This window comes from Callithrix jacchus, chromosome 19, assembly GCF_049354715.1.
Source record: "Callithrix jacchus isolate 240 chromosome 19, calJac240_pri, whole genome shotgun sequence".
Taxonomy (NCBI): Eukaryota; Metazoa; Chordata; class Mammalia; order Primates; family Cebidae; genus Callithrix; species Callithrix jacchus.
The window spans coordinates 48,139,001-48,166,245 of record NC_133520.1 but is presented as its reverse complement, the minus strand read 5'-3'; the positions used below and the strand labels follow the sequence as shown (position 1 = coordinate 48,166,245).

The 27,245-nt window shown below is 39.5% G+C and overlaps 1 protein-coding gene across 23 annotated transcripts in view; it reads left to right on the top strand.

Moving 5' to 3' along the window:
* Positions 1–27,245, top strand: part of RYR2 (ryanodine receptor 2) — a 781,807-nt gene that overhangs the window by 208,711 nt on the left and 545,851 nt on the right. For all 23 annotated transcript variants that reach the window (XM_035280524.3, XM_035280523.3, XM_054248004.2 and 20 more), the window contains exon 2: positions 19,869–19,988. In XM_035280524.3, the coding sequence (XP_035136415.2) occupies positions 19,869–19,988 (120 nt within the window). The remainder of the gene's footprint in view (positions 1–19,868; positions 19,989–27,245) is intronic.

The window sequence follows — 27,245 nt, the reverse complement described above, 5'->3', positions numbered from 1 at the left end:
AGAGTGGTCTCTAAGTACTTTGAGGGGCCTTGTTGCCAACATTTTTAGAATACTTAACTCAGCATGTCCAACTTGTTCACATGCCAGTAACGCATTTTATCTTCTCAGCCATTCGTCTTCTTCCATTCTCTATGTTAATACCACTTATTTCCTTGGTATCCTAGAGCTTAAAGATGTCTCTTATTTACAGGGATATCATCCAGTGTTCAAGTTTTGTCTATGTGTCTGATCTCAAGTGGGTTCTGGCCGTCCTCCGTTTCCCTGTCTCTTCTTCCTCAAAGCCCCTCTCCCCTTCTCATTCCCAGCTAATTTCACTGAGAAAACAGAAGCAGTTGGAAGAGAACTTACACATCCTCCCACTCCTAAATCAGCCAAACTCCCAGCAACTTTACCTTTGCTCCCATCTGAGGCCACCACCTCCACCTGTGCCTTGATCCCAGGTGGAGATACACCTATCCCACCTCTTACCCAAATCACTGCTTACTTGATCTTTTCAGGATTATTCCCGTCAGCTTGTAAATACATGATCATATCCCCTTACCGTCCCTCAAGTGTATCAAGAAGACTGTTCTTGGAACTTTCTCCTAGCTGGCCTATAATTTTCTCTCTCACAAATTCAGATTATGTTAGCAGAGACGTCTTCTCTGTATAGCCCATTTAAAACATCGACTCTATTTCTCTGTCCTACCCTACTTTGTTTATACCCATTCCCCAACAGATGTGTGCATGTGTGTGCTTGTGTGTGCTTTGTGTGTGTGTGTGTGTGAGTGCATATAGATACATTTTCTTTCCCTATTTTATTTCCATAAAGACAGGAGTTTTGTCTGTTTTGGTCTTTTCTTTCCATAGTGCCCAAAATAGTGCCAGAAATACCACAGAAACCCCCAGATATTTCCTTTCTTGACCCCATATCATGTCTAGCTACTGTACTATTTCTTTGCTCACCTTTGTATAACAAGCGAAGAGTTGTCTGTATCTGCTGCTCTGCTTCTCTTCTCATTCATTCTGGATCTCTTTCCCACAGCTCCACTGAAATGATCCTTGACCAGGCCACCAATGAACGCCACGTTGCCAAATGTAATAGCAGATCTAAACTACCTTTTCACTCAACTTCTCGGTAGAGTTCTACCTGTTTGACTATTTTTTTTTTTCTCTTTGCAATCTGTTTTGATTGGTTGGCCCTGATTTTCTTCCTGCCTTAGAAGACATTCTTTATAATTAGCCTTTATTGAATTTCTCCCCTCTTCCCAACCTTATAACATTGGTGTACACCAGGGCTCACTTTTAGATCATCCTGTCTTTTAGTTACCCATTCATTCCCTTAGTGATTTTGGCTGGTATCATGCCTTTATGTATATTCTTCACAGGGATGACTCACAAATATTTATCTTCAGCCATGGCATTTTTCTTGAATTCTAGATTTACATATCCAACTGCCAACTTGACATCTCACTCTGAAAGTACATCATCACAAACCTAACTCATCTGAAGCTGGCTTCACATTCTCCTCCCCTATTACCAACTAACTGCCCTTCCCTCAGTATTCCCCATTTCAGCACATGGTACCACCATTTACCCGGTTGTTCAGCCCTAAACCCTTCTAATCATTCTTTCTTCTACTGTTATCCCGCATCAGCAAATCCTGTCAATTCCACTTTCAACGAAAATATATCTGGATTCAGACCTTTTCCCAGCATGTCCACAGGTAACATCCTAAGAGAAGCCACCATCATCTTTTGCTTGGCTACAGTAATAACCTCTCATGCTCCTAGCATGGCAGCCTGAGTGGTACTTTTAGAGTGGAAATGAGCCATGTCATTCCTCTGCTTGTAACTCCCTGTGACTACCAAAGTACTTGGACTAAACTCCAAAGCCCTTCTCAGGCCTACATGGCCCTCTGAGTCTACCCTGCCAGGTCTCTGCCCTCCTTTCCTCCTATTCAGTCCACCAGCCCATTTGTTCTTCCTGGAACTGACTGAGACATTTCCTACTACAGAGCCTCTGTGTTGGCTCCTCTTTCCTACCTGAAATATTCCACAGGCTCACTCCCAGCTTTATGCTTTTCTTGGCTCAGTGTCCCCTCATCAGAGAGGTCATTTCCGACCACCTTATGATATAGCCCCCTTGATCCTTTAGCCCTGTCCTTAGAATTCTTGGCTTTTGTCAGAAGCTCACAATACATTTTGTAACTAGTCATTTACTTATTATCAATCTCTTCCCAAGTGTAAGCTCCATAAGTGCAAGAACTTGTTCTGTCTCGTTCACAATCTTATGTGTTGAATGAATGAATTTAATTTTTATAAAAATAGAAATGAGGAAGTAACAAATATTCATAGTCTTTTATATTCTGGTAATTGTTTCCTGGGTACTTCATTAAAATTATATTTTGATTAATCCCTTGTGACAATCCTCTAAGGTGGAGGTTTCAGAGAGGAAAAAAATTGCAATCCTGTGACTAGTAAAAGGAAAACTAGAGAGCTGGGATTCAAACCCTGGATGTATCTATTACAAAAGCAAATCTGTTTCCACTTAATCTGTATTATATATTTGTATAAATTATAAAATAATGGCTAAGCACAGTGGCTCATGCCTGTAATCCCAGTACTTTGGGAGGCTGAGGTGGGTGGATCCCTTGAGGTCAGGAGTTTGAGACCAGCCTGGCCAACATGGTGAAACCCCATCTCTACTGAAAATACAAGAATTAGTCGGGTCTGCTGGCACATGCCTGTAATCCCAGATAGTCAGGAGGCTGAGGCAGAAGAATCACTCGAACCTAGAGAGGGAGGTTACAGTGAGCTGATATTGTACCATTGCACTCCAGCCTGGAAGACAGAACAAGACTCTGTCTTAAAAAAAAAAAAAGTGATATAGTGAGTATACAGTGGATAAGTTATTACAAATTATTATTATATGACATTATTTCTGTCTAATCAATGACATCACTAAGGATGAAGTGACAGGTGAGTTACCTGGGGTCATGCCACTAGACCCCACCACTCATGCTGGAAACAGGACTTCAGAACCTGGTTCTGATTTGGCTTCACTAGGCTGTTTCTGTACAGCCACAAGATTTCTGCAGCTCATTTTAGCTGAGCAACTTTTATGTTTTCCACCCATTATATTTCACCCCTTGTAAACTTGCAGAGGCTCACATTTGTAAGTTCAACACCAAGCTTTTCAAAACCTGGTCCTAAAACTTGTATCATGATTTTGCTTCATGAAGTCCAAGCTAACTTTTGGTTTGTCTTTATAGTACCTGTGGAAACTGAATGAAAACAGCAATGGAACTGAAATTTGCTATTTTGCTTGTACTTGCTTTCTCCTATGCCAATGTACAACTGGACTCTTATCAGGAATAGTTTATTGCTCAGTTATAGTTTGCTGATTCATTGATTCATTTTCAGGCTAGAGAAAAGCCTTCAGCTGAAATATTTACCAACGGCAAATTTACAGAAAGTCTATAAAAATATGGAAGTGGTGGTGCCTGGTACACCAGATGATAATCTACATGTTAATTAAAGAATTACGTTTATAATTAGCCTGAAAAAGAAGATAATTTAATAAGTTGGTCAACTGCAGAAATAAATTGAAGGCTGACATTGCAAACTTATATTTCACTGTGTTTCTCAAAAGCACATCTTTGAATTGATAAATATTATATCCATACATACAGAGCTATGAAACGGTTCTATTAACATGAAATTGGGGAGATACATGCCAAAACATATCTCAGAGACAAGATTAAAAGTACTTATGTGAATACTATACCATCCTCCATGTTTTGCTGAAAACTCATGGGTGTTTATTCTCATACGGTGGTATACTAACTATCTGTCCAGATTATTGTTACATTTTTTTTTTTACTTTGTCTTGAGAATTTGCCCCATGTTTGTGAAATACAAGAAAAATACACTTGCTGAAGGTCATTGTGTTGTGGAATACAAGAAAGGACCATGTCTTCAAAATCACCTTTTCTTGAAATAATAGATTTTGGATGGAGAGATTTAGATGTTGAAAATTGCTTCTAAAATTACTTCTCCATCTTTTCTTGTGCAATATTTGGAGCTTATGCAATAAACCAGTCTTTCTGGTGTCTCTCTTTGAAATGTGATTTTTTTCAGCATCCTTCCTTAACGTGGGATAATTGTACACAGTGGCTTTCTTTTCGGAATTTTAACATGGTGTGTGCAATCTGAGTCTGGTATGGGTCTTTGAGAATGCCCACCACTTGTTTATTGTGGTATCATTCTTTAGAGAGGAAGGAGGATGGTTTTCAACATTCTAAAATATGCAAGCAACGGACACCAACGCATTATGGACACCAACATATTACTCTGTACATATATTTATACTTACACATGGGTCTCATCTGCTTTGCTTAGATACTAAATATTTCAGAGTAGTATGAATAAATACAGTTAATGTTTCATTGACGCATATATCTCACGGTATGTAGACTAGACAGTGCTCTCTGGTGTGATTACCAGGCTGATCCTAAGGGGCCAGCCTGCCTGGCACTGGCTTTCATCTCTGAATACTTCATGCTTATGGATTAACTAGATGACAAGGAGATGCCGTGGAGTGCTAAATTCTGCATGTGTCTATGTTTGATTTGAACTCTTTACATGCTAATGGGAACACTCATTTTCTTTAATAGCCACTTCTTTGGGCCTATTCTGTTTGTAGGTATGAGAGGCTCAGGAAAACTCTCTTATCCTCAGCACACACATTATGATGGATTTTAACCAGATTCTTGATAAATAAGCAGTCTTCAATGCCAACGGGGAAATTCAGATCATTCAGAACTGGGAACATAGGCATAGATTTTATTCATGCTATTTTTTAAGTGGAAAAGAGAAACAGGTGCATTTTTGTTGATGTTACTGTTTAGTGAATGTATCTGTCAATGTTAATTGCCTCTCACATGAAGCAGACACTGAGTTTGAATGTCTGAAATATGTCCAGTCTCTTTAGATCTGATGTTTTTACTCATATGCCAACTTTCTTAGGATAATTGTCAAATGCTTAATTCTTATAGTGGCTTCCATTGGTATGATTCCATGTAGATGACAACTATTATCCAAGCCATTTTAGGCTCTTCAATTCTTTTTATCTTTTTCTAAAAGTTAAAATATTTCAGGACCTTACTTAGTTTAGGGGATTATAACATAGGAACAAACAATTTTCCTTTGCCTCCTGGTTTCTGGGAATCTTTCTTTGCTTAGCATTTATCAAGAAGTATAGTTTGCCATCATTACATCTAATATGTATTAGATGATATTCATAAGGACAGTCTCAATTTTTTTCGCACATTTTAAAATCAGATTTCACCAGAGAATAGATGGGATCTGCCTTGCTGAAATGGATTTTCATGTGATCGTATGGACACATTGACCCCGACTACATCAGTTCTTCTGTGATTGGCACTGGATTGACTGCAGGAGTGGATCTGCATCCACAAACCTTTGTGTGCTGTTCTACTTATGCTGCTTGCTGTACCAGCTTGTATGTGTAAATTTAGCTTTCCTTTAGTAATTTCGTGGCTCTGATATTCTGTGGCCTGCAAAGCGGTACACAGGGGTATGGTAGAGGGAGCAGTCAGCCAGGTAGTTTGGAGTTTATTCCCTGACAGTCTTTAGAATTGCCTGTTGATGTGGTCTAGTTGTGTCCCCACCCAAATCTCATCTTGAATTATATCTCCCATAATTCCCACATGTTGTGGGAGGGACTCAAGTGGGAGAAAATTGAATCATCAGGATGGTTTCTCCATACTATTATGGTAGTAGTGAAGAAATCTCCCGAGATCTGATGAGTTTACAAGGGGAAACCCGTTTTGCCTGGCTCTTCTCTCTTGTCTGTCGCCATGTAAGACATGCCTTTCACTTTCTGTCACGATTGTGAGGCTTCCTCACCCATGTGAAACTGTGAGTCAATTAAACCTCTTTTTCTTTATAAATTACTCAGTCTCTGGTATGTCTTTTATCAGCAGCGTGATAACAGACTAACATGGTAAGTTGGTACTGGAAGTGTGAGAACAGACTAATATACCTGTGTATGCTGCTTATAGAAAGCAAACCAAATTTTCATCAGTAGATTACTATTTCAAAGCTCCCTACAAAGTCACCACCTGCTTGCCTGCATCCGGGGCTGGCTGTGCCCTTGACTACTCTACCTCCCTTTGGCTCTCCACTGCTCCTTTTAATGATTCTGTTTCCTGGATTTTAGGGTAAAATGGAAACTTATGAAAGCAGTAATTGAAGAGGAAATCACTCTTCTGACTTCTAAGCCAAAAACTTTGTTTTATCAAGTACTTGAATTAATTCCAAAGGATATGGCAGATGTTAATACATTCATTTTTCCTACGGTAGCCCAAAAAAGGAGGCTTACCTCTAGTGTTTCTCCATCTCTAAGATAAAAACTGAAAAGGTCACTTCCCCTCTTCTATGTTGATCTCCCTCTTCCAGTCTGCTTTTCTCTCCTTTACTAAAAATTTGAGTAGCCTTACTTTAGACTGCCCTTCTTAGTCTAACTTTTAATTACTGACTAAATTTTAATGACCTATTCATAATATATTCAGCCTTCTTTTTCTCACCTCACCATTGCATCCCACTCCTCCATTCAAACCAACTTGCTTGGAATTTTCTGTAAATTTGTTTTTCATGTGGTTTTGTTGTCATTGACACTATTCAGTGTGAATACAATAGGTCTATAGCCTATTGACGTTAGCTGTAGTCCACTATCTAAAGACATTTGGGCAATCACAGGACTGTACTTTGTCTTTTAGGGTAGTGGTTTGATGTCATTGTAGGACACAATCTAGCCTTGAGGCTAAGAGCATAGATTTCAGAGTTGTGTGGGCCCAGATTTAAGTCTCATTTGACCACCTGCATATCCATGGGCAAATGGCTTACTTACAATGGCTCTTTTTGCTCATTTGTAGAGTAACCATAATAACTGTAATAATACTTCACTCATAGAGCTCTTCATTTCTTAGCCATTGACGATCCCTTCTGTGCCAGATGATGTGCTAAATCATAGCTATAAGTTGATAAATAAGACTATCACGAACCTCCCTTTGCTATTTCATTGAGTCAGTAGGTAGTACCTGGGAATAGATGCTTAATGATATACCTAGGAAGGAGGTAGTTCTAGAATGTACTCAATGGTAGCTCCTTTCCCTTTTAAAGGTATTAAAGCATCATTTATTCCTTATTCTTCAAATAGAGGATTGAGTATCTGCTATGTGCTGGGTACCAGGGATGTAGTATGAACAAGGCCGGCAGAGTCTTTTTCTTCATGCAGTGTGCATAGTTGTTGTAGAGGACAGTGAGCAAGGAAACAGTTGAGTAAACTAATCAGTTACAGAGTGTGATGCATGTTATGAAGGAGCTAGAGAGATAGGATGGGAGGGCAGGCAGGGTGGGAAGGAAAGGAGAAGACTAATAAGACCTTAAAAATGGGACAGAGATTGTTCTTCTGGAGGACAAACAATCAAAGGGCTTTGTGGCTGGGTGTGGTGGCTCACACCTGTAATCCCAGCACTTTGGGAGGCTGAGGCAGGCAGATCACCTGAGGTGAGGAGTTTGAGACCAGCCTGGTCAACATGGTGAAACCCTGTCTCTACTAAAAATACAAAAAACAACCCAAAAAATTAGCTGGGGGTGGTGGTGGGCACCTGTAATACCAGCTACTTGGGAGGCTGACGTAGGAGAATCGCTTGAACCCAGGAGACAGAGGTTGCAGTGAGCTGAGATTGGGCCATTGCACTCCAGCCTAGGCAACAAAAGTGAGACTCCATCTAAAAAAAAAATACAAATACAAATAAAAAAAACCAAAAAGGTGAAGGAAAGGGCTTTGCACATCTGAGGAACAAAACAGAGGTATGTGTGGCCGGATTGTAGCAAGCAGAGTGGGGCATGATGTGAGAAGGAAATAGATCATTTACGTCTGATGGACTGTGGGAAGGTGACTTCCGCTGTGGCTGGAGTGATATCAGGGCAGGTGACAGGACTACAAGCAATCAGGAGGAGGAAGTTGTCAGGATGCTGCCCAGGTGTCTGGCATCCATTACTGTTGGCTTGGCAGTGTCACTTATCAAGATAAGGAACTATGGGGGATGGCAAAATTTGGGGTAAAGAAAGATTTATCTTGTAGACAGGTTAAATTTCAAGGAAGATAATAGACCTGTTAAAATGTGATCATTTTTGGTGGCTATTCATAAAATAAGGCTTATCTATAACTTCTTTTATGTTCCTCTTGGTTTCTCTGACATTTAAGAAAAACATTCAAAACTTTCTCTGAAGATGTCTCAAGTTTTAATTTTTGCTAAGTCTTAGTTGGCAGAAGCTGAAACTCCAGTTCACTAAAGATTGCTGATGGCCTATGAGGACAGCACAGAGTGAGATGGCATCAGCTGGTTGGCAGCAGTCAGACTGTTACAGAATGCTAAGGAGTTAACTTAGAGTTTATTGGTACAGTATACTTGCTCAGCACTGGTGGATTTCCTGATTTAGTGTATTAAAGATGAAAAACTCAAGTTCTTTTCTGATATAAGTGTTTATTTCTACTAAACGGGGAATAGAAAAGAGTTGATGAAATGTTTACATATTCAGAGCAACATTCTGCCTTCTGCCTTCTGCCTTCTGCTTGGCCGGCTGCCATCTCTGACTGCTGGAAATGAAGTGAGGGGTCTGACGTCACCTAGATGGTGTCTGGTCTTTGGGTGTTTCTGTCCAGTTCCCTTTGGTTGACATTACCAAGGCACATTGTTAATTCTGGCCTCACAGGCCATAATCTCTTACGTGTCATTTTATATTTAAACTTTTGCTTAAGTGTCATCAGCACACAGCAAAAGACTACTTCTGTAGCTATATTATTTTTTAGATAAAAAAGATATTACCAGGCCAGGTGCGGTGACTCACACTTGTAATTCCAGCACTTTGGGAGGCCAAGGCAGGAGGATCACCTGAGGCCAGGTGTTCAACACCAGCCTGGTTAACATGGTGAAACACCATCTCTACTAAAAATACAAAAATTAGCCAGTCATGGTGGCAGATGCCTGTAATCCCAGCTACTTAGTAGGCTGAAGCAGGAGAATCACTTGAACCTGGGAGGCGGAGGTTGCAGTGAGCTGAGATTGCACCACTGCACTCCTGCCTGGACAACAGAGTGAGACTCTGTCTAAAAAAAAAAAAAAGAGAGAGAGAGAGAGAGATACTGCTGTCATCTTGTATAAAACCATATACATAGCGTAAATAGTTAAGCCTGCTAATGAAATATCCTGTAGTTTCTCTGTTTAATAGAAGGCAAGAGATAGATCATACAGTAAACATGTGAAAGATAGAGTTAATTTCTCTGCTTGAATTTGCACATAGGAGGAATTATCTTCTCCCCTTTTGCCCTTTTCACTGAACCATAAATGTGAGGGCTGAAGGGACCTTGGAGGATGTTCAGTTCATCCTCTGGTAGGGAACTGAAGACTAGATAGTTACACTGTAGTTCAAATGCAATCACATCACTGCAATTAACATGATGACTGAGGAGACTAGATTTTTCTGTAATGTCACCATATTATGAATATGAATCACTGTCAGATAACAGATGTACATCATAATCAGTGATCAGTCACATCACTTCTTTCAGAGTCTGTGCATGATTGGTCACTGCATATGGGTTTTAGTCCATATTGGATAGAAAGCAAAGTGTGTAGTGATGTTACCTCCTTGTTCTCCAGTGATCCAAGATGTACAAAAAAATGAGTAAGCGGAAATTGACTAACACAGATGAAAGTGCATCAGATAAACAAAAAGTGATAACATTGGAACTGAAATTCCAATTGAACATAGAGGGGTTCTAAAAGGATGACCTGCCTGTGGCGTGATGACAGTCTTGACCTTTGACAGCCTGTAAATACACAGCCGGAGGAGCTTAGTAACAGTGAGCGTATTGACATGTACAAGGAAAATGGTTGTGACCAATGGGATGTAGGTGTTCCAGAGTAAATGACACCAGCTGAAAAACTTCACAATGAGCAACTCTCAGAGAGATTTCAGCATGTTGAAAACACAAAGGAGAAAATTCCTGAAGCTGTTTCAAAGGTAGGAGTGTGACAGTTTGTCTAGGGATAGCAAAGATGCTCACTCCACGAGACAGTTACATTGTGGGACAGTGAGGGCAGGTCACAATGACAAAGAAATTAAACACTTTGGTGGGGTGCTGTGGCTCACACCTGTAATCCCAGCACTTTGGGAGGCCGAAGTGTGCATGGCTTAAGCCCAAGAGTTCTAGAACAGCCTGGGCAACCTGGTGAGACTCTGTTTCTACAAAAATTAAAATAAGAAATAAAACACTTCAATTCTCTATGTTTCCAATCTTCTAAATTATAGTGTAATAAATACATTTAGTTTTACTATTTAAAAATTATTTTCTGTCCATTTATAACTCATAGGGAGTTTGTAATATTTGGGCAAAAATTCTTGAAGGTCATGGAACAATGATAAACAATGTTAATTTTCCCAAAGCTTGTCTGAGGACAGTCATTTTTATCGTCCTGCACTAGCATGCAAACTGAGGACTGCTTGTATTTTACATGAATAAATATAGACTCAGTGAAAGTCCAAAAATATTGGCTTTTTAAATTTGGAATTATCTCAACCTGCCCTGTTATTTGCTTTAAGAAAAAACAAATAGCATGCATAACATTTTATTTGGCTGTATGGCAGAAAAGTCAAAAGTAATGATGGGCTAAATGAGATCAACTTGTGCGCACTTATCACAGTGCCTGCAACATAATTGATACTGGATAAATGCAACATATATCTAGAATTTGATCGCTTCTCTCTGTGTCCACCATTACCATTTTGGTCTGAGCCACCATCTCCCTCCCTGAATGGTTGCAGTGACCCCTGCTTGGGTAACTCTGCTTCTTCCTTGCCTTTTTGCACTCCACATTTAGTACAGGACCCAGTGGCTCCTGTGCCCCTCAGTAAAATTCGGAGGTCTTACACTGATATGAAGGCTTTCATGGTCTGGGCCCATTACCTCTGACCTCATCTCCCACCTACCTCCCTGTAGCTTACTCTGCTCTACCTGCAAATTTATTGATGATGCCAAGACCGTGCTCTTCTGCCTAGCGGGCTTTTCACCATCTTTCCCTCTTCCTGGATTGCTCCTCTTCCACATCATCATTTGGCTAATATCTCATTCCTCCTTAAAGTCTTTGCTCAGAAGGCACCCCCTTAATGAGGCCCTGGCAATTCTGTTCAAAACCTCAACTTCCCCAAGCCCAGTAGCACTTCTGATCTCCTTATACTGTTTTTTTGTTTGTTTTCACCATAGAACTTTTCACCTTCTGGTCAGGTGCAGTGGCTTACGCCTGTAATCCCAGTACTTTGGGAGGCTCAGGTGGGTGGGTCACGGGATCAGGAGTTCAAGACCAGCCTGACCAATATGGTGAAATCCTGTCTATACCAAAAATCAAAAATTAGCCTTCTGGTCAGGTGTGGTGACTTACGCCTGTAATCCCAGTACTTTGGGAGGCTGAGGTGGGTAGGTCACGGGATCAGGAGTTCAAGACCAGCCCGACCAATATGGTGAAATCCTGTCTATGCTAAAAATACAAAAATTAGCCAGATGTGGTGGCACGCGCCTGTAGTCCCAGCAACTTGGGAGGCTGAGGCAGGAGAATAGCTTGAATCCAGGGGATAGAGGTTGCAGTGATCTGAGATCACACCACTGCACTCCAGCCTGGGTGACAGAGTGAGACTGCATCTCAGAAAAATAAAAGAACTTTTCACCTTCTAAGATTTTCAGAGTTTTAGTTTGTTATTTAAAACTCACTCTTTTCTCTTGCTAGAATGTAAGTCTAATAAGTTCAGGGATCTTTTCTTTCAGCCAATTTAGCTGTTACACTATTTCCTAGCATGTGTTACATCTGAGTGAATATCTGTTACATGATGAGTGACTATTGAAAGAAACTGTTGCTGTTGTTTGAGAATTGTTCTCTGTGTTGTATTGTTCCAGCAGAGTTAGCAACAGGGATTGTGTAAATCATCACAGAATTGCCAGAATCAAGTATTCCAGTTCTAGCCTTTCTTCCATAAATATTAGATCTCTGTTCTAAAGATTTTTTTGTTTTTCTTTCTTTTTTTGAGATGGATTTTCACTCTTATCACGCAGGCTGGAGTGTAACAACACGATCCCTACTCACTGCAACCTCCACCTCCTGGGTTCCAGCAATGCTCCAGCCTCAGCCTCCCGAGTAGCCGGGATTACAGGCACCTGCTACCATGCCCAGCTAATTTTTTGTATTTTAGTAGAGACAGGATTTCTCCATATTGGCCAGGCTGATCCCAAACCCCTGACCTCAGATGATCCACCTGCCTTGGCCTCCCAAAATACAGGGATTACAGGGGTGAGCCACTGTGCCTGGCCAAGTTTTAAAGTTACAGGAAATACACAAAAGAATTCAATTCAACATGCATTGTTGAATGTTTTCTATGTACAGTTGTCTAAAATTAATAATTAACTTGGGCTTTCAGGAAAGCATTTATTTTCATCAGTCCCCTGGTTTCTGTGGAGTTTAAGCTGACCTGCTGGAGAGAGAACCACAGGATAAGGTATATTTAGTGAGCTTTCTGAGTTGATGCTAATTATGGAAAATTCTCAGGATGTAACTTAGAGGACCAGTTACACAAAGTCTAAACTTGGAAAAATATCTTGGAAGACAGGAGTAGTAAGAGTTTAGGGAAAATATTTGGTATGGTGTGAGAAATTTTTTTAATGACCCGAGTTATTAAGACTACTTATTGGGTTTTCAAGAGTATAATATATGATTGATTTGTTTAGATTATGAACAGAAAGAGCATTGTTGTACTTAAAATAGGGGAAAAAGAAGGGACTGCACTGCTTTTTCCCAGTGATGCATTGGGTTTTATATTGATACTGGGGATGCTTATGATACATTAAAATTTGTCACAGCTATAATAGATAGGATCGGTAATTTTCCTCCAATATTGCCGTATTTCCTGGCTGCATGAAACCATGATATCACTTAATGGGATCATACAATACCAGCTTTGATTGGAAATTAAAGAAGATCTTACCTTGGCAGTTCTAAAAACAGACTCTGTCTGTCAGCATGACAGCATGTATTTATGAATAATCCAAAGGTGGATTGTGATAAATAGTCACTTGTTGAGTATGTTACACGTGCAGGCACAGTGTTACACAGTAGAAATATACTGGTGAATAAAACGGATCTTGTTCCTGCTTTCACACAGCTCCTAATACCATGGAAACCCATAGAGATGGGCAGAACTGGGTCTAAGTAACTGCAAAGGAACATCACTATCATGGCTTGTGAACTCTTCCTTGTTATTAACTATCATTTAGGAAATTGATGTGAAAGTGGCATGGGGAGACATTAAAATGTGTAGGCTCACCCTTGAATGCTTCAAAGATGTTTGTGTGGAAGGAATGGCATACCTTTTCTTTGATTCTTATTTGTTGTAATGGAAAGGCAGAAACGCCCCTAAATGCTACCCCTATGTTGTGATGGAATTGCGTTAGAGGTCATCTATTTATCTCTCCCCTCATCTAACAGACATTTTTTGATTGAGTGCTTCCTGTGAGCCAGTATTCTTGTAGGCTTTGTTGTTCACTGTTAGTAAATGTGAGAAGGTCCTTTCCCTTGCAGAATTTGCATTCTACTAGGGGAGGCTCAAAACATTTTTTAAAAAAGCAAATAGCATGTAATATAGTGTCAGGTAGTGATAATAAGGGGAAAAAATAAGACAAGGGACTCAGAGGTGATAGGGGCTGGTGTTTTACATAGGGCGACTGTGGAAGTGGTTTTCCGTGTGTGTGACCTCACAGGTTTGTGAGCAGCAGTCAAGCTAGCTTTGCTCAGAATTACTAAATGTACAGACACACGCACACACACACACACACACACGAGCATGCACATATGCTTTCCCATAATTCACTCCTCGACATGTCCCCATCGTACCCCCCTCTTCCACTGTCACCACCCCTGTGCCAGCATATAGGTGTTTCTATCCCTCAGCTTTCAGCTTTCTCTTTCTCCTGCTTTCGACATCTCCGGATTCTTTGAAGGTTTTCTGTTTTCTTTCTCTTGTTCTGGGATCATCTGGTGTACTGTCTGGCCAAGACTGAGGTCCCTAGGCATCCCTGAATGGCTTACCTACTTGCTTTGCTAGGGCTTGTATATATCTGCATTGAGGCTACAGTTTCTCATTTGTCCAGTCCTCAGTGTGATGATTTGGGGAAAGCAACATTTCTTCAGTGTTGAGAAAGATCTCATGTTGAACTTTGTCTCTGAACGGCAATGTCCAAATTGGGCAATTCAGTGAAAGGCTATTGGTGATTTAGTGGTATTATTACAAATTTTGGGCATTGTTTGTTCTTATTAATTCAGCTACTACTGGCAGGTCGCTTTTATATACCTAACATTATGCTAGATACTAGGGCTATAATTCTAGAAAGTAACAGACTCAGTTTGTTTTTTATTTTTATTTTCTTTGATACAGAGTCACGTTCTTGTTGCCCAGGCTGGGGGGCAGTGGCGCTATCTCGGCTCACTGCAACCTCCGCCTCCTCGGTTCAAGCAATTCTCCTGCCTCAGCCTCCCGAGTAGCTGGGATTACAGGCACCCACCGCCACGCCCAGCTAATTGTGTGTGTGTGTGTGTGTGTGTGTGTGGGTGCGTGTGCACGTGTGTGTGTGTGTGTATTTTTTTGTAGAGATATTGCTTCACCATTTTGGCCAGGCTGGTCTCGAACTCCTGAACTCAGGTGATCTGTTCACCTTGGTCTCCCAAAGTGCTGGGATTACAGGCCTGAGCCATCATGCCTGGCACAGACTCAGTTTAATAATCAGACAAAAATTACACAAATAAATGCATAATGGCAATTGAGGAAACTAACGAAAAAAATACAATGTTATGGGAGCACAAACCAGAGGAATTAACAGCCTGGTGGGTCCAATCTCAAAGAGCTTTGAAAGGATGCCTGGGTTGAGATTTGAAAGATGGATAAGTGTTAACCAGAGAAGAGAGAAAGGGGTTTAATGGTGCATGCAAAAGTCCTGTAGGAGCACAGGGATGAAGGAAGTTTGGCTGGAGATACTGGGCTGGTGCCAGACCACGCAGTGCAGGGCCTTGTCGACTGAAGGATTTTGTTCGTTTGTTTTGAGATGGAGTCTTTCTCAGTTGCCCAGGCTAGAGTGCAGTAGTGCAGTCTTGGCTCTCTGCAGTGTCTGCTTCCTGGGTTCAAGAGATTCTCCCACCTCAGTCTCCTAAGTAGCTGAGACTACTGGTGCACACCACCATACCTGGCTAATTTTTGTATTTTTAGTAGAGACGGGGTTTCATCATTTTGGCCAGGCTGGTCTTGATCTCCTGATCTCAAGTGATCCACCTGCCTCAACCTCCCAAAGTGCTGGGATTACAGGTGCGAGCTACTGTGCCTGGCTGGCTGAAGCATTTTTAGCTGTTAGCTTTAGAGCAATTGGAAACCACTGAAGGGTTTTAAGCCAGCATACAGTATAGTCCAGTGTGGCCTCACGCTAAAGCTACTTGGAAGGGAGTTTGTAGGGTGGAGAACCATTCAGTGGATTTTGAAGATGTCAGAATGAGAGATGATGGTAGCTTGGACTAGGGTGGTGAGAAGTTGATGGATTGGAAAGTATTGATGGAGTAGGATCCATAGGACTCCAAGGTGGATGTCACCCGTATGTAAGTGCTTCCATTTATCTTATTGCTCATGAGGTTTCTTGTAAATGGTTGATTATTTATTACTGCATCCAGAATTTGTATAAAGAAGGATCAGTAAATTAGTTTTTTCAAGTTTACTGAGTAAAGGGTGAATATTTAGGGTGCTTTCAGTTTTTATGGGCCAAGGTAAGAAAAATGATGGTCATCATGTGCATTCAAGCACTCAGAAACACTATTGGCACATGCAACCAAAATGCAACAGCAAGACCTGAATTACAGGTCTGCACCTCAGGGGCTGAATGGCAAACACTAATTCAGAAGAGGCCTTATGACCCAGGACGACACACTTTAATTAATATCTTTATTGTTCTGTAATGCAGGTTAACCCTCTGGATCCCGTCACTATTAGGTAGTGTTGCTCTTTATTCTTGGAAAATAAACTAGACTGTGTGTGTGTGTGTGTGTGTGTGTGTGTGTACACATACGTGTGAGCACGTGTGCATATATCCTTAGGTACTCTTCATATATATGGAAATTAGGAGATTTATTACGTATGGATAACAAGAAATAGAAAACATTAAGCTATTTATCAAAACCTCTCAATTGCCTACTCTGCATGCTCTCAGACCGCAGTGATTCTAGAGAGACAGTGTGCTTTGAGATGAATGATGGGATAATTAAAGGCAACCGGCAGGTCGCTTGTGAATTGGTGTTTGGTTTATTAAGTGTTCGGTATATTTTACTTCCTGTCCAAAAGGAACCTTTTGCTCACTGGAAAGTAAAATAAACACAGCTCCTGGGTAAACTGGCCAAAACTTTGATGAGTCTGTTGGGTTAGGTTGTGCCATTCAAAGCCGAACCGTGATTGAGAGCTGTGGCTATGGCCTCTCTCCTTGGTGGTAGAGCATAGCTCTCCTGAACTTAATGTTGCTTCATTGCCAGGTACTCCGTCATACAGTGTCAAGGCACTGGACTGATGTGAAACTTTGCATAAGTGAGTTGCTTTCATAGATTGGATAGGATAGCTTAATATAGCATTTAAATTTATTCCTTTCCCTTATATAATTGTTATGTCTCTCATGTTAATGGGCATCTCCACATGAGCTCTAATTTCTGATTTGTCCAAAGTACATAGGCTTAATTTGATATTTGACTGTTAATGATTATCTTCAAACTTCTATAGGTTTCCTATATCATATACCAAAAAGATACTCATATCTGGCTGGGCACAGTGGCTCATGCCTGTAATCCTGGCTCTTTGGGAGGCCGAGGTGGGTGGAATGTCTGAGCTTGGGACTCTGAGTCCAGCCTGGGCAACATAGTGAGACCCTGTCTCTATTAAAAATATAAAAATAGAGCAGGGCATGGTAGCGGTTGCCTGTAGTCCCAGCTGCTCAGGAGGCTGAGGCAGGAGAATCACTTGAACCCAGGATGTGGAGGTTGCAGTGAGCTGGGATTGTGTCACTGCATTCCAGCCTGGGTAAGAGTGAGACTGTGCCTTCAAAAAAAAAAAAAATACAAAAAACAAATAAAACAACCAAACAACAACAACAAAAAATGATACTCATATCTTTCTTAGAATCTGTATCTTTTCCGGGTCCCTTTCTGGGCCCTAGATCCTCAGCATGTGGGTTATACTTGAAAGCTTGTTAGAAATGTACAGTCAGCCCCACCAAAGAGCTTCCCAATCAGAATCTGCATCTTAGCAGGATCCATGGGTGGTAGGATGTACTATAAAAAGTGGTAAGAAGCACTTTTATAGACAACAAACATGGTAAAAATCAATTGAATCTCTAGAAGCAGTGTGGGACTACAGACTGAATTATATGAATCTAATTCAGATAAATTAGGCTTACTGATCAGTTTCTGGAAATATGTCTGATAAGCCCTCTGAGAGTAACAAGTTACTTTCTGCCTCATTTTCCTCATTTAGATATGTGTGGGTCATCGTTATACCACAGGGTATAGTGAGGATTAAGTAAGGTAATGCCAGGATGGGCATTCATTGTACTTTTGGTAAAGATGGTGTGCCTTCTCTTCTTCTGGGGCTTACTGAGTAAGCTCTGTTACTCCCACTTGTCCCATATGCCTGTGGTTTTGTTTTCACCCTGCCTTGCTGTCTTCTCTTATTCTCATTTCCAAACTGTCTTCAGTTAGTAACCAATTGTGTAATAATTTGTATTTAGATAGCCTCTAGCATCTGAAAGAGCTCATCTTACTCAAGAGTGTAGTTTGCATGTTAGAGTTAGTTCCGTAGGGTAGGGGAGACAAAATAGTAAACGCCTCTGGTGATCTGATAAGGCATTGAGCACATCAGCACAATTTTTGGTTCTTTTTTTTATTACACTACATATTTGGAACATGATATAGCTCTGATCTTGCAGATTATATAAGCTCCAAAGGACTTCATGATTGTTTTTATTAGAGCCATGCTGCACATGAATTTATAATCAGATGTACCCATCCTATGAGAGTAATGCTATTTCTGTAGCAAATGATTTTTTAAAGAAAACTAATGAATGTTCACTGAAAATCAGTGAGCACCTGCAAGGCCAGTTAGGAGGTGGTTGTTAAAAAAAATTTTGGCTTTGCCTGTGGCTGGTGCTGTAAGCTGTGCTATTAAATATTGCTGCTACCATATAGGAAATAAAGGCAAAGACACATGTGACAAGGATTTTAAATACAAATTAGAGTGGCACCTTTTTCATTTCTATAGCATATTCTTTAGTTAGCCAAACAAAACAAAACAAAACAAAAAACGTGTCTGCTTTTGAGGCTTGATCCCTATCACTTCTGCCCTGCCATTCTGCCTTGGTAAAGAGCTTCTAGAATATGTTGTGCGTCCCTTTTCTCTCTAATCAGAAGGGTTGATTATGTTGCTCATTCACTACTCTGTTACATTTTCTTTTGTTGAGGTTGACATGCCAAAACACGTAAATGGTCAGACTTTTTAGGTACTTGCCACTTAGAATCTGTATTTTCCATTTGCTTACTGGGCATTTGGCACCTTTTGTGTGCTAGTCATTTTGTAAGATGCTTTATTGGATTTCCTTCATCATTTTAGAAATTCAGTGCTTTGCCTCGAATCGTATAACCCACTGCATGGTGAGCTGGGATGGGGATCCAGATCCTGCTTCTTCTGAAGTCCACGATTTCTACAGCACTCCCGCTGCCTGTATTGAGTCATTTTATTTTTCATCTTTTCCCATGTACAGTTTCTTCACTAACCTTGCTTAACTAATTGATCGGAAACCCGTTTTGGCTTTCTGAGGACTGAAATAAGAAATTGTCTCTGTATATTTTCGAGCCATCCAGAATCCTTCCAGATATGATGAAGCAACTAATGCGTGGTTGGACTAAGATGACTTTTACCATCACTCTGAGAAGGTTCTGTTATTGACCTGTTTCCCCGTGTGAGTTTTGAAATGACACGTGCGCCTGCTATCCTTGGTGATACGTGGTGTCCTGGAAATGCATCAGACAATTGCTTGTTAATCGTGATGACTAAAATAGTGTTAATATGAAAATCCTGCATTTTACTTTCATTTGTTCAGGTTGCCTCTGGGGATCAGTCAGTACAGTCAGAAAACTACTGATTGCCTTGAACGGCGGTGGCTCCCGTCTTCTCCCCCCAACCAGTTGCCTTTTTGCAAATAAAAAGTGCATTAGGGATTGATTCTGTAGAGGTCTCATTTGGTTGTGTTTTTGACAGTAGGTATTTTGTTTTTCTTTTTCTTTTTTTTTTTTTTTTTTTTTTTTTGTGTGTGTGAGCCCACAATCTGGGCTCACTGTAACTTCTGCCGCCTGGGTTCAAGCAATTCTCCTACCCCAGCCTTCTGAGTAGCTGGGATTATAGGCATGCACCACCATACCCAGCTAATTTTGTATTTTTTGTAGAGATGGGGTTTCTCGATGTTGGTCAGGCTGGTCTCGAACTCCCGACCTCAGGTGATCCGCCCGACTCAGCCTCCCAAAGTGCTGGGATTACAGGCATGAGCCACCTTGCCAGGCCTTGACAGTCGTTTTTGCATTTGTCACAGGTTTTTAAAATACACTGAAATAACGTTCTTCAAGATCCGATGGGGACTGTGCAGTGGTGTCAAGTCTCACCTTTTCCCTCTCTTCCCCTTTGCAGGATGACGAAGTGGTCCTGCAGTGCACCGCAACCATCCACAAAGAGCAGCAGAAGCTATGCTTGGCAGCAGAAGGATTTGGCAACAGACTTTGTTTCCTGGAGTCCACTTCCAACTCCAAGGTGGGGTGAAGCCTTTCAAGGCTATTCAAATACGCAAGTTTTACTAGTGGCATTGAAGTTATTTATGAGCTCGTTACTATTTTCTGTGGAGCACATACTATATCAATGAAAGGGGGTATAAAAATGTTTTCACTCTCCATTAAGCTGATTTTTAATTGAGTCTCTCCTGGGTACAAAGAACTAGGGATGTGACTGTTAGCAAAAAATACACAAAGTCCTTGCCCCATGATGTTTGTATTCTAGTAGAAAAGCAAAGAAGTACATGAATGATATAATTTGAGAACTAATAAGGGCTTGGAAGATTTAATGGATTATTCAGTTTGAAAAGGAACCAACAGTCTTAGGCTAATTACATATTTTATAAGCTTTAATATATTAACAAAAAGTCAAAACTCTAGTTCTCAGTTCATGTTTAAAATATGTAAACTTGGGTATAGATGTATCTCACATAGATATATCTGGATTTGATTTTCATTGGTAGAAAATGGGATATGGCTTTTTTCCTCAAATTGGTATCTCTTGCATTGATCATAAAGGTGGCAAGGACAGAAAGATTGTTGGTAGTAAGTAGTCAGGCACTGTAAGTTATGTATGTACCCTTGGAAATGAAGCCAGAAATATCTTAAGCCACAGAATTTTAAAATCAAAGGCAGAACTTACTTTTTGAGACAAATGCTCCTAGGATATTTATTCTTTTAGGCCGATCTTTGCCTAAAAGGGAGTAGTTTATAATTTCAGCATAGATTTTCTCGCAGAAATATAAACACTTTAATCTGTTGATACATTTTGATTAGTTATTCCTGATTCCTAATTGTGGATAATTACTGTATATTCTGTATATGAATGACGTTTCATTGGTGTCTCTCTATTTCAGGAATTAGAAGTTGAGGTTTTGCTTTTAGGAGCTATTTACTTTGAGACAGACCCACCTTGTTGTTATTAAAAATTTAGGGAGAAATAAGAAATTATCAGGAAGGTATAGTTTTTCATCTCTTTGAATCTCATAGAACCAGATAGAGCTATGAAGAAGGTAAAACTCACACCTGTGGGTTTAGAGTATCTAAGACAAACTAAGTGGCAAGTTATTCCTACATATGGTGTCAGTTAATGTGTAGAAAAAGTGCAAGAAAGGCAACATGATTCTATTGTCTCCGAAAAACAGTGACAAATCCTTTCTGGAAAGCACGGTGGGCCAATGTGAAAACCGCAGCCACTCTAGGTGCGGTGGCTCACGCCTGTAACCCCAGCACTTTGGGGTCCAAGGCAGGCGGATCACTTGAGGTCAGGAGTTCAAGACCAGTCAGGCCAACATAGTGAAACCCTGTCTCTACTCAAAATACAAATATTAGCTGGGTGTGGTGATAAACACCTATAATCCCAGCTACTTGGGAGGCTGAGGCAGGAGAATCACTTGAACCCAGGAAACGAAGGTTGCAGTGAGCCGAGATCATACCACTGTACTCCAGCCTGGGTGACACAGCAAGGTTCTGTCTTATAAGAATAAAACAAAAAAAAAGGAAAAAGAAAATAAGCAAAACTAAGAGGGAGCAAAGGAGCCATGGCATGGTAAGGCGTGTTGTTTCTGGAATAACTTTGACCCTATGGAGTTTTATGACTTAACATGTAAAGCTCCTTTACAGGTCAAAGACCTGCTCTGCGAAGAAATTGCAGGGGTGATGGGGCAAAGGATAGAGAAGGATCAAACCAAAACATTAGAGGAAAGCAGAACCCACAGATATCAGAAGAGGCCATGTTTCTTTTTTCTTTCTTTTTTTTTTTTTTTTTGAGACAGTGTCTGGCTCTGTCGCCCAGGCTGGAGTGCAGTGGTGCAATCTCGGCTCACTACAACCTCCGCCTCCCAGGTTCAAGCAATTCTCCTGCCTCAGCCTGCTGAGTTGCTGGGATTACAGGCGCCTGCCACCTTGCTTGGCTAATTTTTTGTATATGACTAGATATGGGGTTTCACCATGTTGCCCAGACTGGTCTTGAACTCCTGACTTGGTGATTCACCCACCTCGGCCTCCCAAAGTGCTGGAATTACAGGCGTGAGCCACCACGCCCAGCCAAGAGGCCATGTTTCAAGCAGTGGTGAGAACCACAGAACAAGGAGCTCTAGAGCTGTAAAAAAACAAACAAAAAAACCCCAGAAAAACAGCACTCTCTCTTCTCCCTAAGAGTACAATAAAAAGCATCTCAATTTTTATCTGGACATTTGATGTGCTCGTGTTGCCTGTAGACATTATAATTTTATAATATGTATATAATTATGATTTATATGTATTAGTGGAGTAATGTAACTTACATAATTATAATTATACTTAATATGTAATTTACGTGCATATATATACTTTTATATATAAAAAAAGAATAAGCAGAATAATGTCTAAAGGTAATGAAGGTCAACTAGTTAAATAAAACTATGTCAAAATGAACTAAAAGATCAACATTCTTTTTTCTTTTTTTTTTTTGAGATGGAGTCTTGCTCTGTTGCCCAGTCTGGAGTGCAATGGCACTATCTCGGCTCACTGCAACCTCTGCCTCCTAGGTTCAAGCAATTCTTCTGTGTTCCGCCCTGAGTAGCTAGGATTACAGGTGCCTGCCACCACACCCAGCTAATTTTTGTATTTTTAGTAGAATGGGGTTTCACCATGTTGGCCAGGCTAGTCTTAAACTCCTGACCTCAAGTGATCCACCCACCTTGGCCTCCCAAACTGCTGGGACTACAGGCATGAGCCACCAGGCCAGGCCAACATACATTCTTAACTCAGAAGTAAGATGAGTAGATAACACAGATTTGGAAAAGGGAGCTGAATAACAGGCGCAAATTCCAAATTAAAGAAAAACCAATTTTAGACCTGGAAACTGCATGAGAAGGGACACCAGAACACATAAACCCACAGCTTACCATCTGCAGAGACAGAGAAGATAGAAAAGCAAAAACCTTCGAAAATACAAAGGAAATGATTTTGTGCGAGACAATTTTTCCATGAACCGGGGCTGGGGGGTGGTTTCGGGGTGATTCAAGTACCTTACATTTATTGTGCACTTTATTTCTATTATTATTACATTGTAATATATAACAAAATAATTCTACAACTCACCATAATGTAGAATCAGTGGGAGCCCTGAGCTTGTTTTCCTGCAACTAGATAGTCCCATCTGGGGGTGAAGGGAGACAGTGAGAGAACGTCAGGCATTAGATTCTCATAAAAGGGTGTACAGCCTAGATCGCTCACATGTGCAGTTCACAGTAGAGTTCGCACTCCTATGGGAATCTCATGCTACTGCTGATCAGACATGAGGCAGAGCTCAGGGTAATGCCAGCAATGGGGAGCCGCTATGACTACAGATGAAGCTCACCTGCTGCTGTGTGGCCTGGTTCCTAAGGGGCCACTGACTGGTACTGGTCCATGGCCCAGGGGCTGGGGACCCCTCCACTAGAGAAAACCAAATTACATTAGAGAGTCTGATATGAGGAATGGTAGTGAGCATTCAAGACACATTTATCCCGGGATCTGAGATGGAACGATGGTTTTAGGTGGGAGGGTGTCTCAGAGAATGGTTTTATCCTCTGACAAGGAATCAGTATGACTACCAAAAAATCGGAGACTGGGGAGAGTTTATAAAAATTCAACTTTCTGATTGCTTTATAGGTATAGTCTAAAAGAAAACAATAAACTTTAGTTGGGAGACAAATAATAGATTAGCTATTTGCAATATTGGTCATAGAACTAAGAAATAGTAATCAAAAAAAGGCCTTAAGGATATTATTTTAAAATATAAGTATTATGGAAGCCCAGACTTCCTAAACAAAAGAGATATATAAAAATATATATTACATATTTTATAAACATTTATATTATAAATAGTACAATAAAAACAAATACATTTATATTATAAATATAAAATATTTTATACATTTAGATTATATATTAATATATTTACATTATAAATTAACATATTCATATGTTGATTAATGCAGATTATATATTTTATATGGTATATGATATTTATAACATATATTAAATATTTACATATTCACCTTTATAATATTAATACTATAACAATTAATATAGTCTTAATATTTAATATTAAACAATATATACTTTATAATAAATATATAAACATGTGTATATTATAAATATATTTAATGTAGCTATGTGATAATGTAGATATGTTTCATTTAAATATAAAAATGCATACTAAATGCTCATATATATCCTATGTATATGATGTGAATATATGCATATTTCATATATATGCTATGGCTGTGTACTACACACCACATATATGACAGTGGTCCCATGTAAGATTATAATGGAGTTGAAAAATTCCTGTTGCCTAGTGATGTCTTTATGATCCCAGTCTCATGTAGGGCTATGACAATGTGTGTTTCAGTCTTAGTTTTCAACAAAAAAGTTTAAAAAATTAAAATTTTTTTTTAAATAGAAAAGAGGCTTCTAGAATAAAGATATAAAGAAAATATTTTCCTACAGCTGTATGTGTTTGTATAAGCTAAGTGTTATTACAAAAATAAAGTTTAAAAAAGTTTGTAAAGTAAAAAGTTACAATAAGCTAAGGTTAATTTATCATTGAACAAAGAAAATGTTAAAATAAATTTAGTGCAGCCTAAGTGTACAGCGCTTCTAAAGCCTACGGTAGGGTCATGTCAGAGGCCTTCACATTCACCTGCCACTCGCTCACTGACTCACCAGAGCAGCTTCCAGGCCTGCAAGCTCCATTCATTGCAGGTGCCCTATATGGGGGAACCATTTTTACCTTTTATATCACATTTGTACTCTTTTTATTTTGTGATATGTTTATATAAACAGATACCACTGTGTTACAGTTGCCTACAGTATTCAGTGTAGTGATATGCTGCACACATTTGTAGCCTAGGGACAATAGGCGATACCATATATACCTAGGTGTATAGGAGCTGTACCATTTAGGTTTGTGTTACCTACACTCCATGATGTATAGATAATGATGAAATCACCTGATGACACATTTCTAGAATGTGTCCCCATCATTAAGTGATACATGTCTGTGTGTGTGTGTGTGTGTGTGTATGTATATATATCATCCATGGGTGATACATACACACCCCCCCCCACATACCATACACATAAAATATTTTAACTAAAAGGAAAAATTTCATTTTTATTTAAAATGAAATTATATATTTACGGTAGCTTTAATTAAAATATGCATTTTAACAATCAAAGAGAATTGAAGCCAAAATATATCAATTATATAAATAATTATAAGTGAGTTTGACTTATTTATTAAAATAAGAACTTACCATTATAAGTGTGACTACAAAGCCAAATCTAACACTATGTATACAAAAACAAAGGCATTCAGAAAGGGCAAAATGAAAAGATAGAAAAGGATATACCAAGAAGAGCAAATAAAGAGAAAGCTGGCGTCTTTATCTCATGATTTCACAAGGTATAATTTAGACTAAGAAACTTCAAGATGAAGAAGGATTTTTTTTTATAATGCTAAAGGGTACAGTTCTCAAGAAGACACAGTAATTTCATGACCCCAATAACAGATTTAATTTTTACAAAGTAGAAACCTCAGGCGTTGCAAAGAGAAACAGATATATACCAATAATAAGAGATGTAACACATTTTAACTTGAAAAAAATAAGTAAAATGCTTAGCATAATCAATAAGGTTGACCTTACAGAGGTATGTCAAAATATGAACTGAAAAAATAGAGTATACCTTTCTTTAAAGTTTACAAACCATATTCAAGAATATTGACAACTTTGGGAGGCCAAGCGGGTGAATCACGAGGTCAAGAGATTGAGACCATCCTGGTCAACATGGTGAAACCCCGTCTCTACTAAAAATACCAAAAATTAGCTGGGCATGGTGGAACATGCCTGTAATCCCAGCTACTCAGGAGGCTGAGGCAGGAGAATTGCTTGAACCCAGGAGGTGGAGGTTGTGGTGAGCTGAGATCGTGCCATTGCACTCCAACCTGGGCAACAAGAGCAAAACTCCGCCTCAAAAAAAAAAAAAAAAATAGGCCACAAAGAAAACCTCAGTAGGTTCCAAAGAGTAGCAATAATACAAATTTAACTATGAAGAAATGAAACTAGTGAATTTTTAAAAAAGCAAAAACAAAATCACCCCCCTAAAAAACAAAAACTACACAAAAGACCTCTCTATCTGAAAGTTAAAATGTATACCATTAGTTAAATCTTGGGTCAAAGGCAAAATATAAAATAAAATTGAAGAGTTTCTTGAACATAATGATAATGGACATATGATGTTTCAGAAAGTGTGGGCTACAGCTAAAGGAGTTATCAGAATAAAATGTATAGCATTAAATGCTTATATTTGTATTTTATTTTATTTGTTTAATTTTTTGAGACAGCGTCTCGCTTTGTTGCCCACACTGGGGTGTGGTGGCATGAACTCGGCTCACTGAAACCTCCCCCTCCTGTGTTCAACTAATTCTCCTGTCTCATCCTCCTGAGTTGCTAGGATTTTAGGTGCCCATCACCATGTCTGGCTAATTTTTGTATTTTTAGTAGAAATGGGGTTTTGCCGTGTTGGTCGGGCTGGTCTGGAACTCCTGACCTCAGTTGATCCACCTGCCTCAGCCTCCCAAAGTGCTGGGATTACAGGTGTGAGCCACCCTGCCTGGCCTAAATGCATATATTATTAAAAATAAAAATTTAAAGTAAATGAATTAACCAGATAAAAACTGGGAGAGCAACAAAGTAAGCAAAATAAAGCAACAAAATGGTATTAATGAAGGTAAGAAGGAAATTGACGAGTTATTTTTGAAAACTGTTTTTTGAAAGATACCATCGACATAGACACACCATGAGTTGATCTAATCAAGGGAAAAGGGAGCACAAATATTCAATTATTAGACGTTACATATGGGTTGGAAGGGGATAATGATCAAAGAAGGAAATTAAGTCATAAGGGACCATTTGTGTAACTACATGCAAGTGAACTTTAAAATCTTCATGAGATGAATAATTTCAATAGAATAAAAATTTACCACATCAAGTTCATAGTGTAATGAAAATATTTCCGGCCACGCACCAACGTCAGATACTCCCTACTTAACTATGCTGCTGAAATTCTTCCAAAGTATAGTAAAAGAAGGAAAAGTTGCAAGTTTATTTTGTCAAATAAATGTAATATTGGTTTCAAAATTTAAAAAAAATTCACAAAGGTAATTGTAGATCAGTTCTATTGACACAAATTTGCTGAGATAAAATAT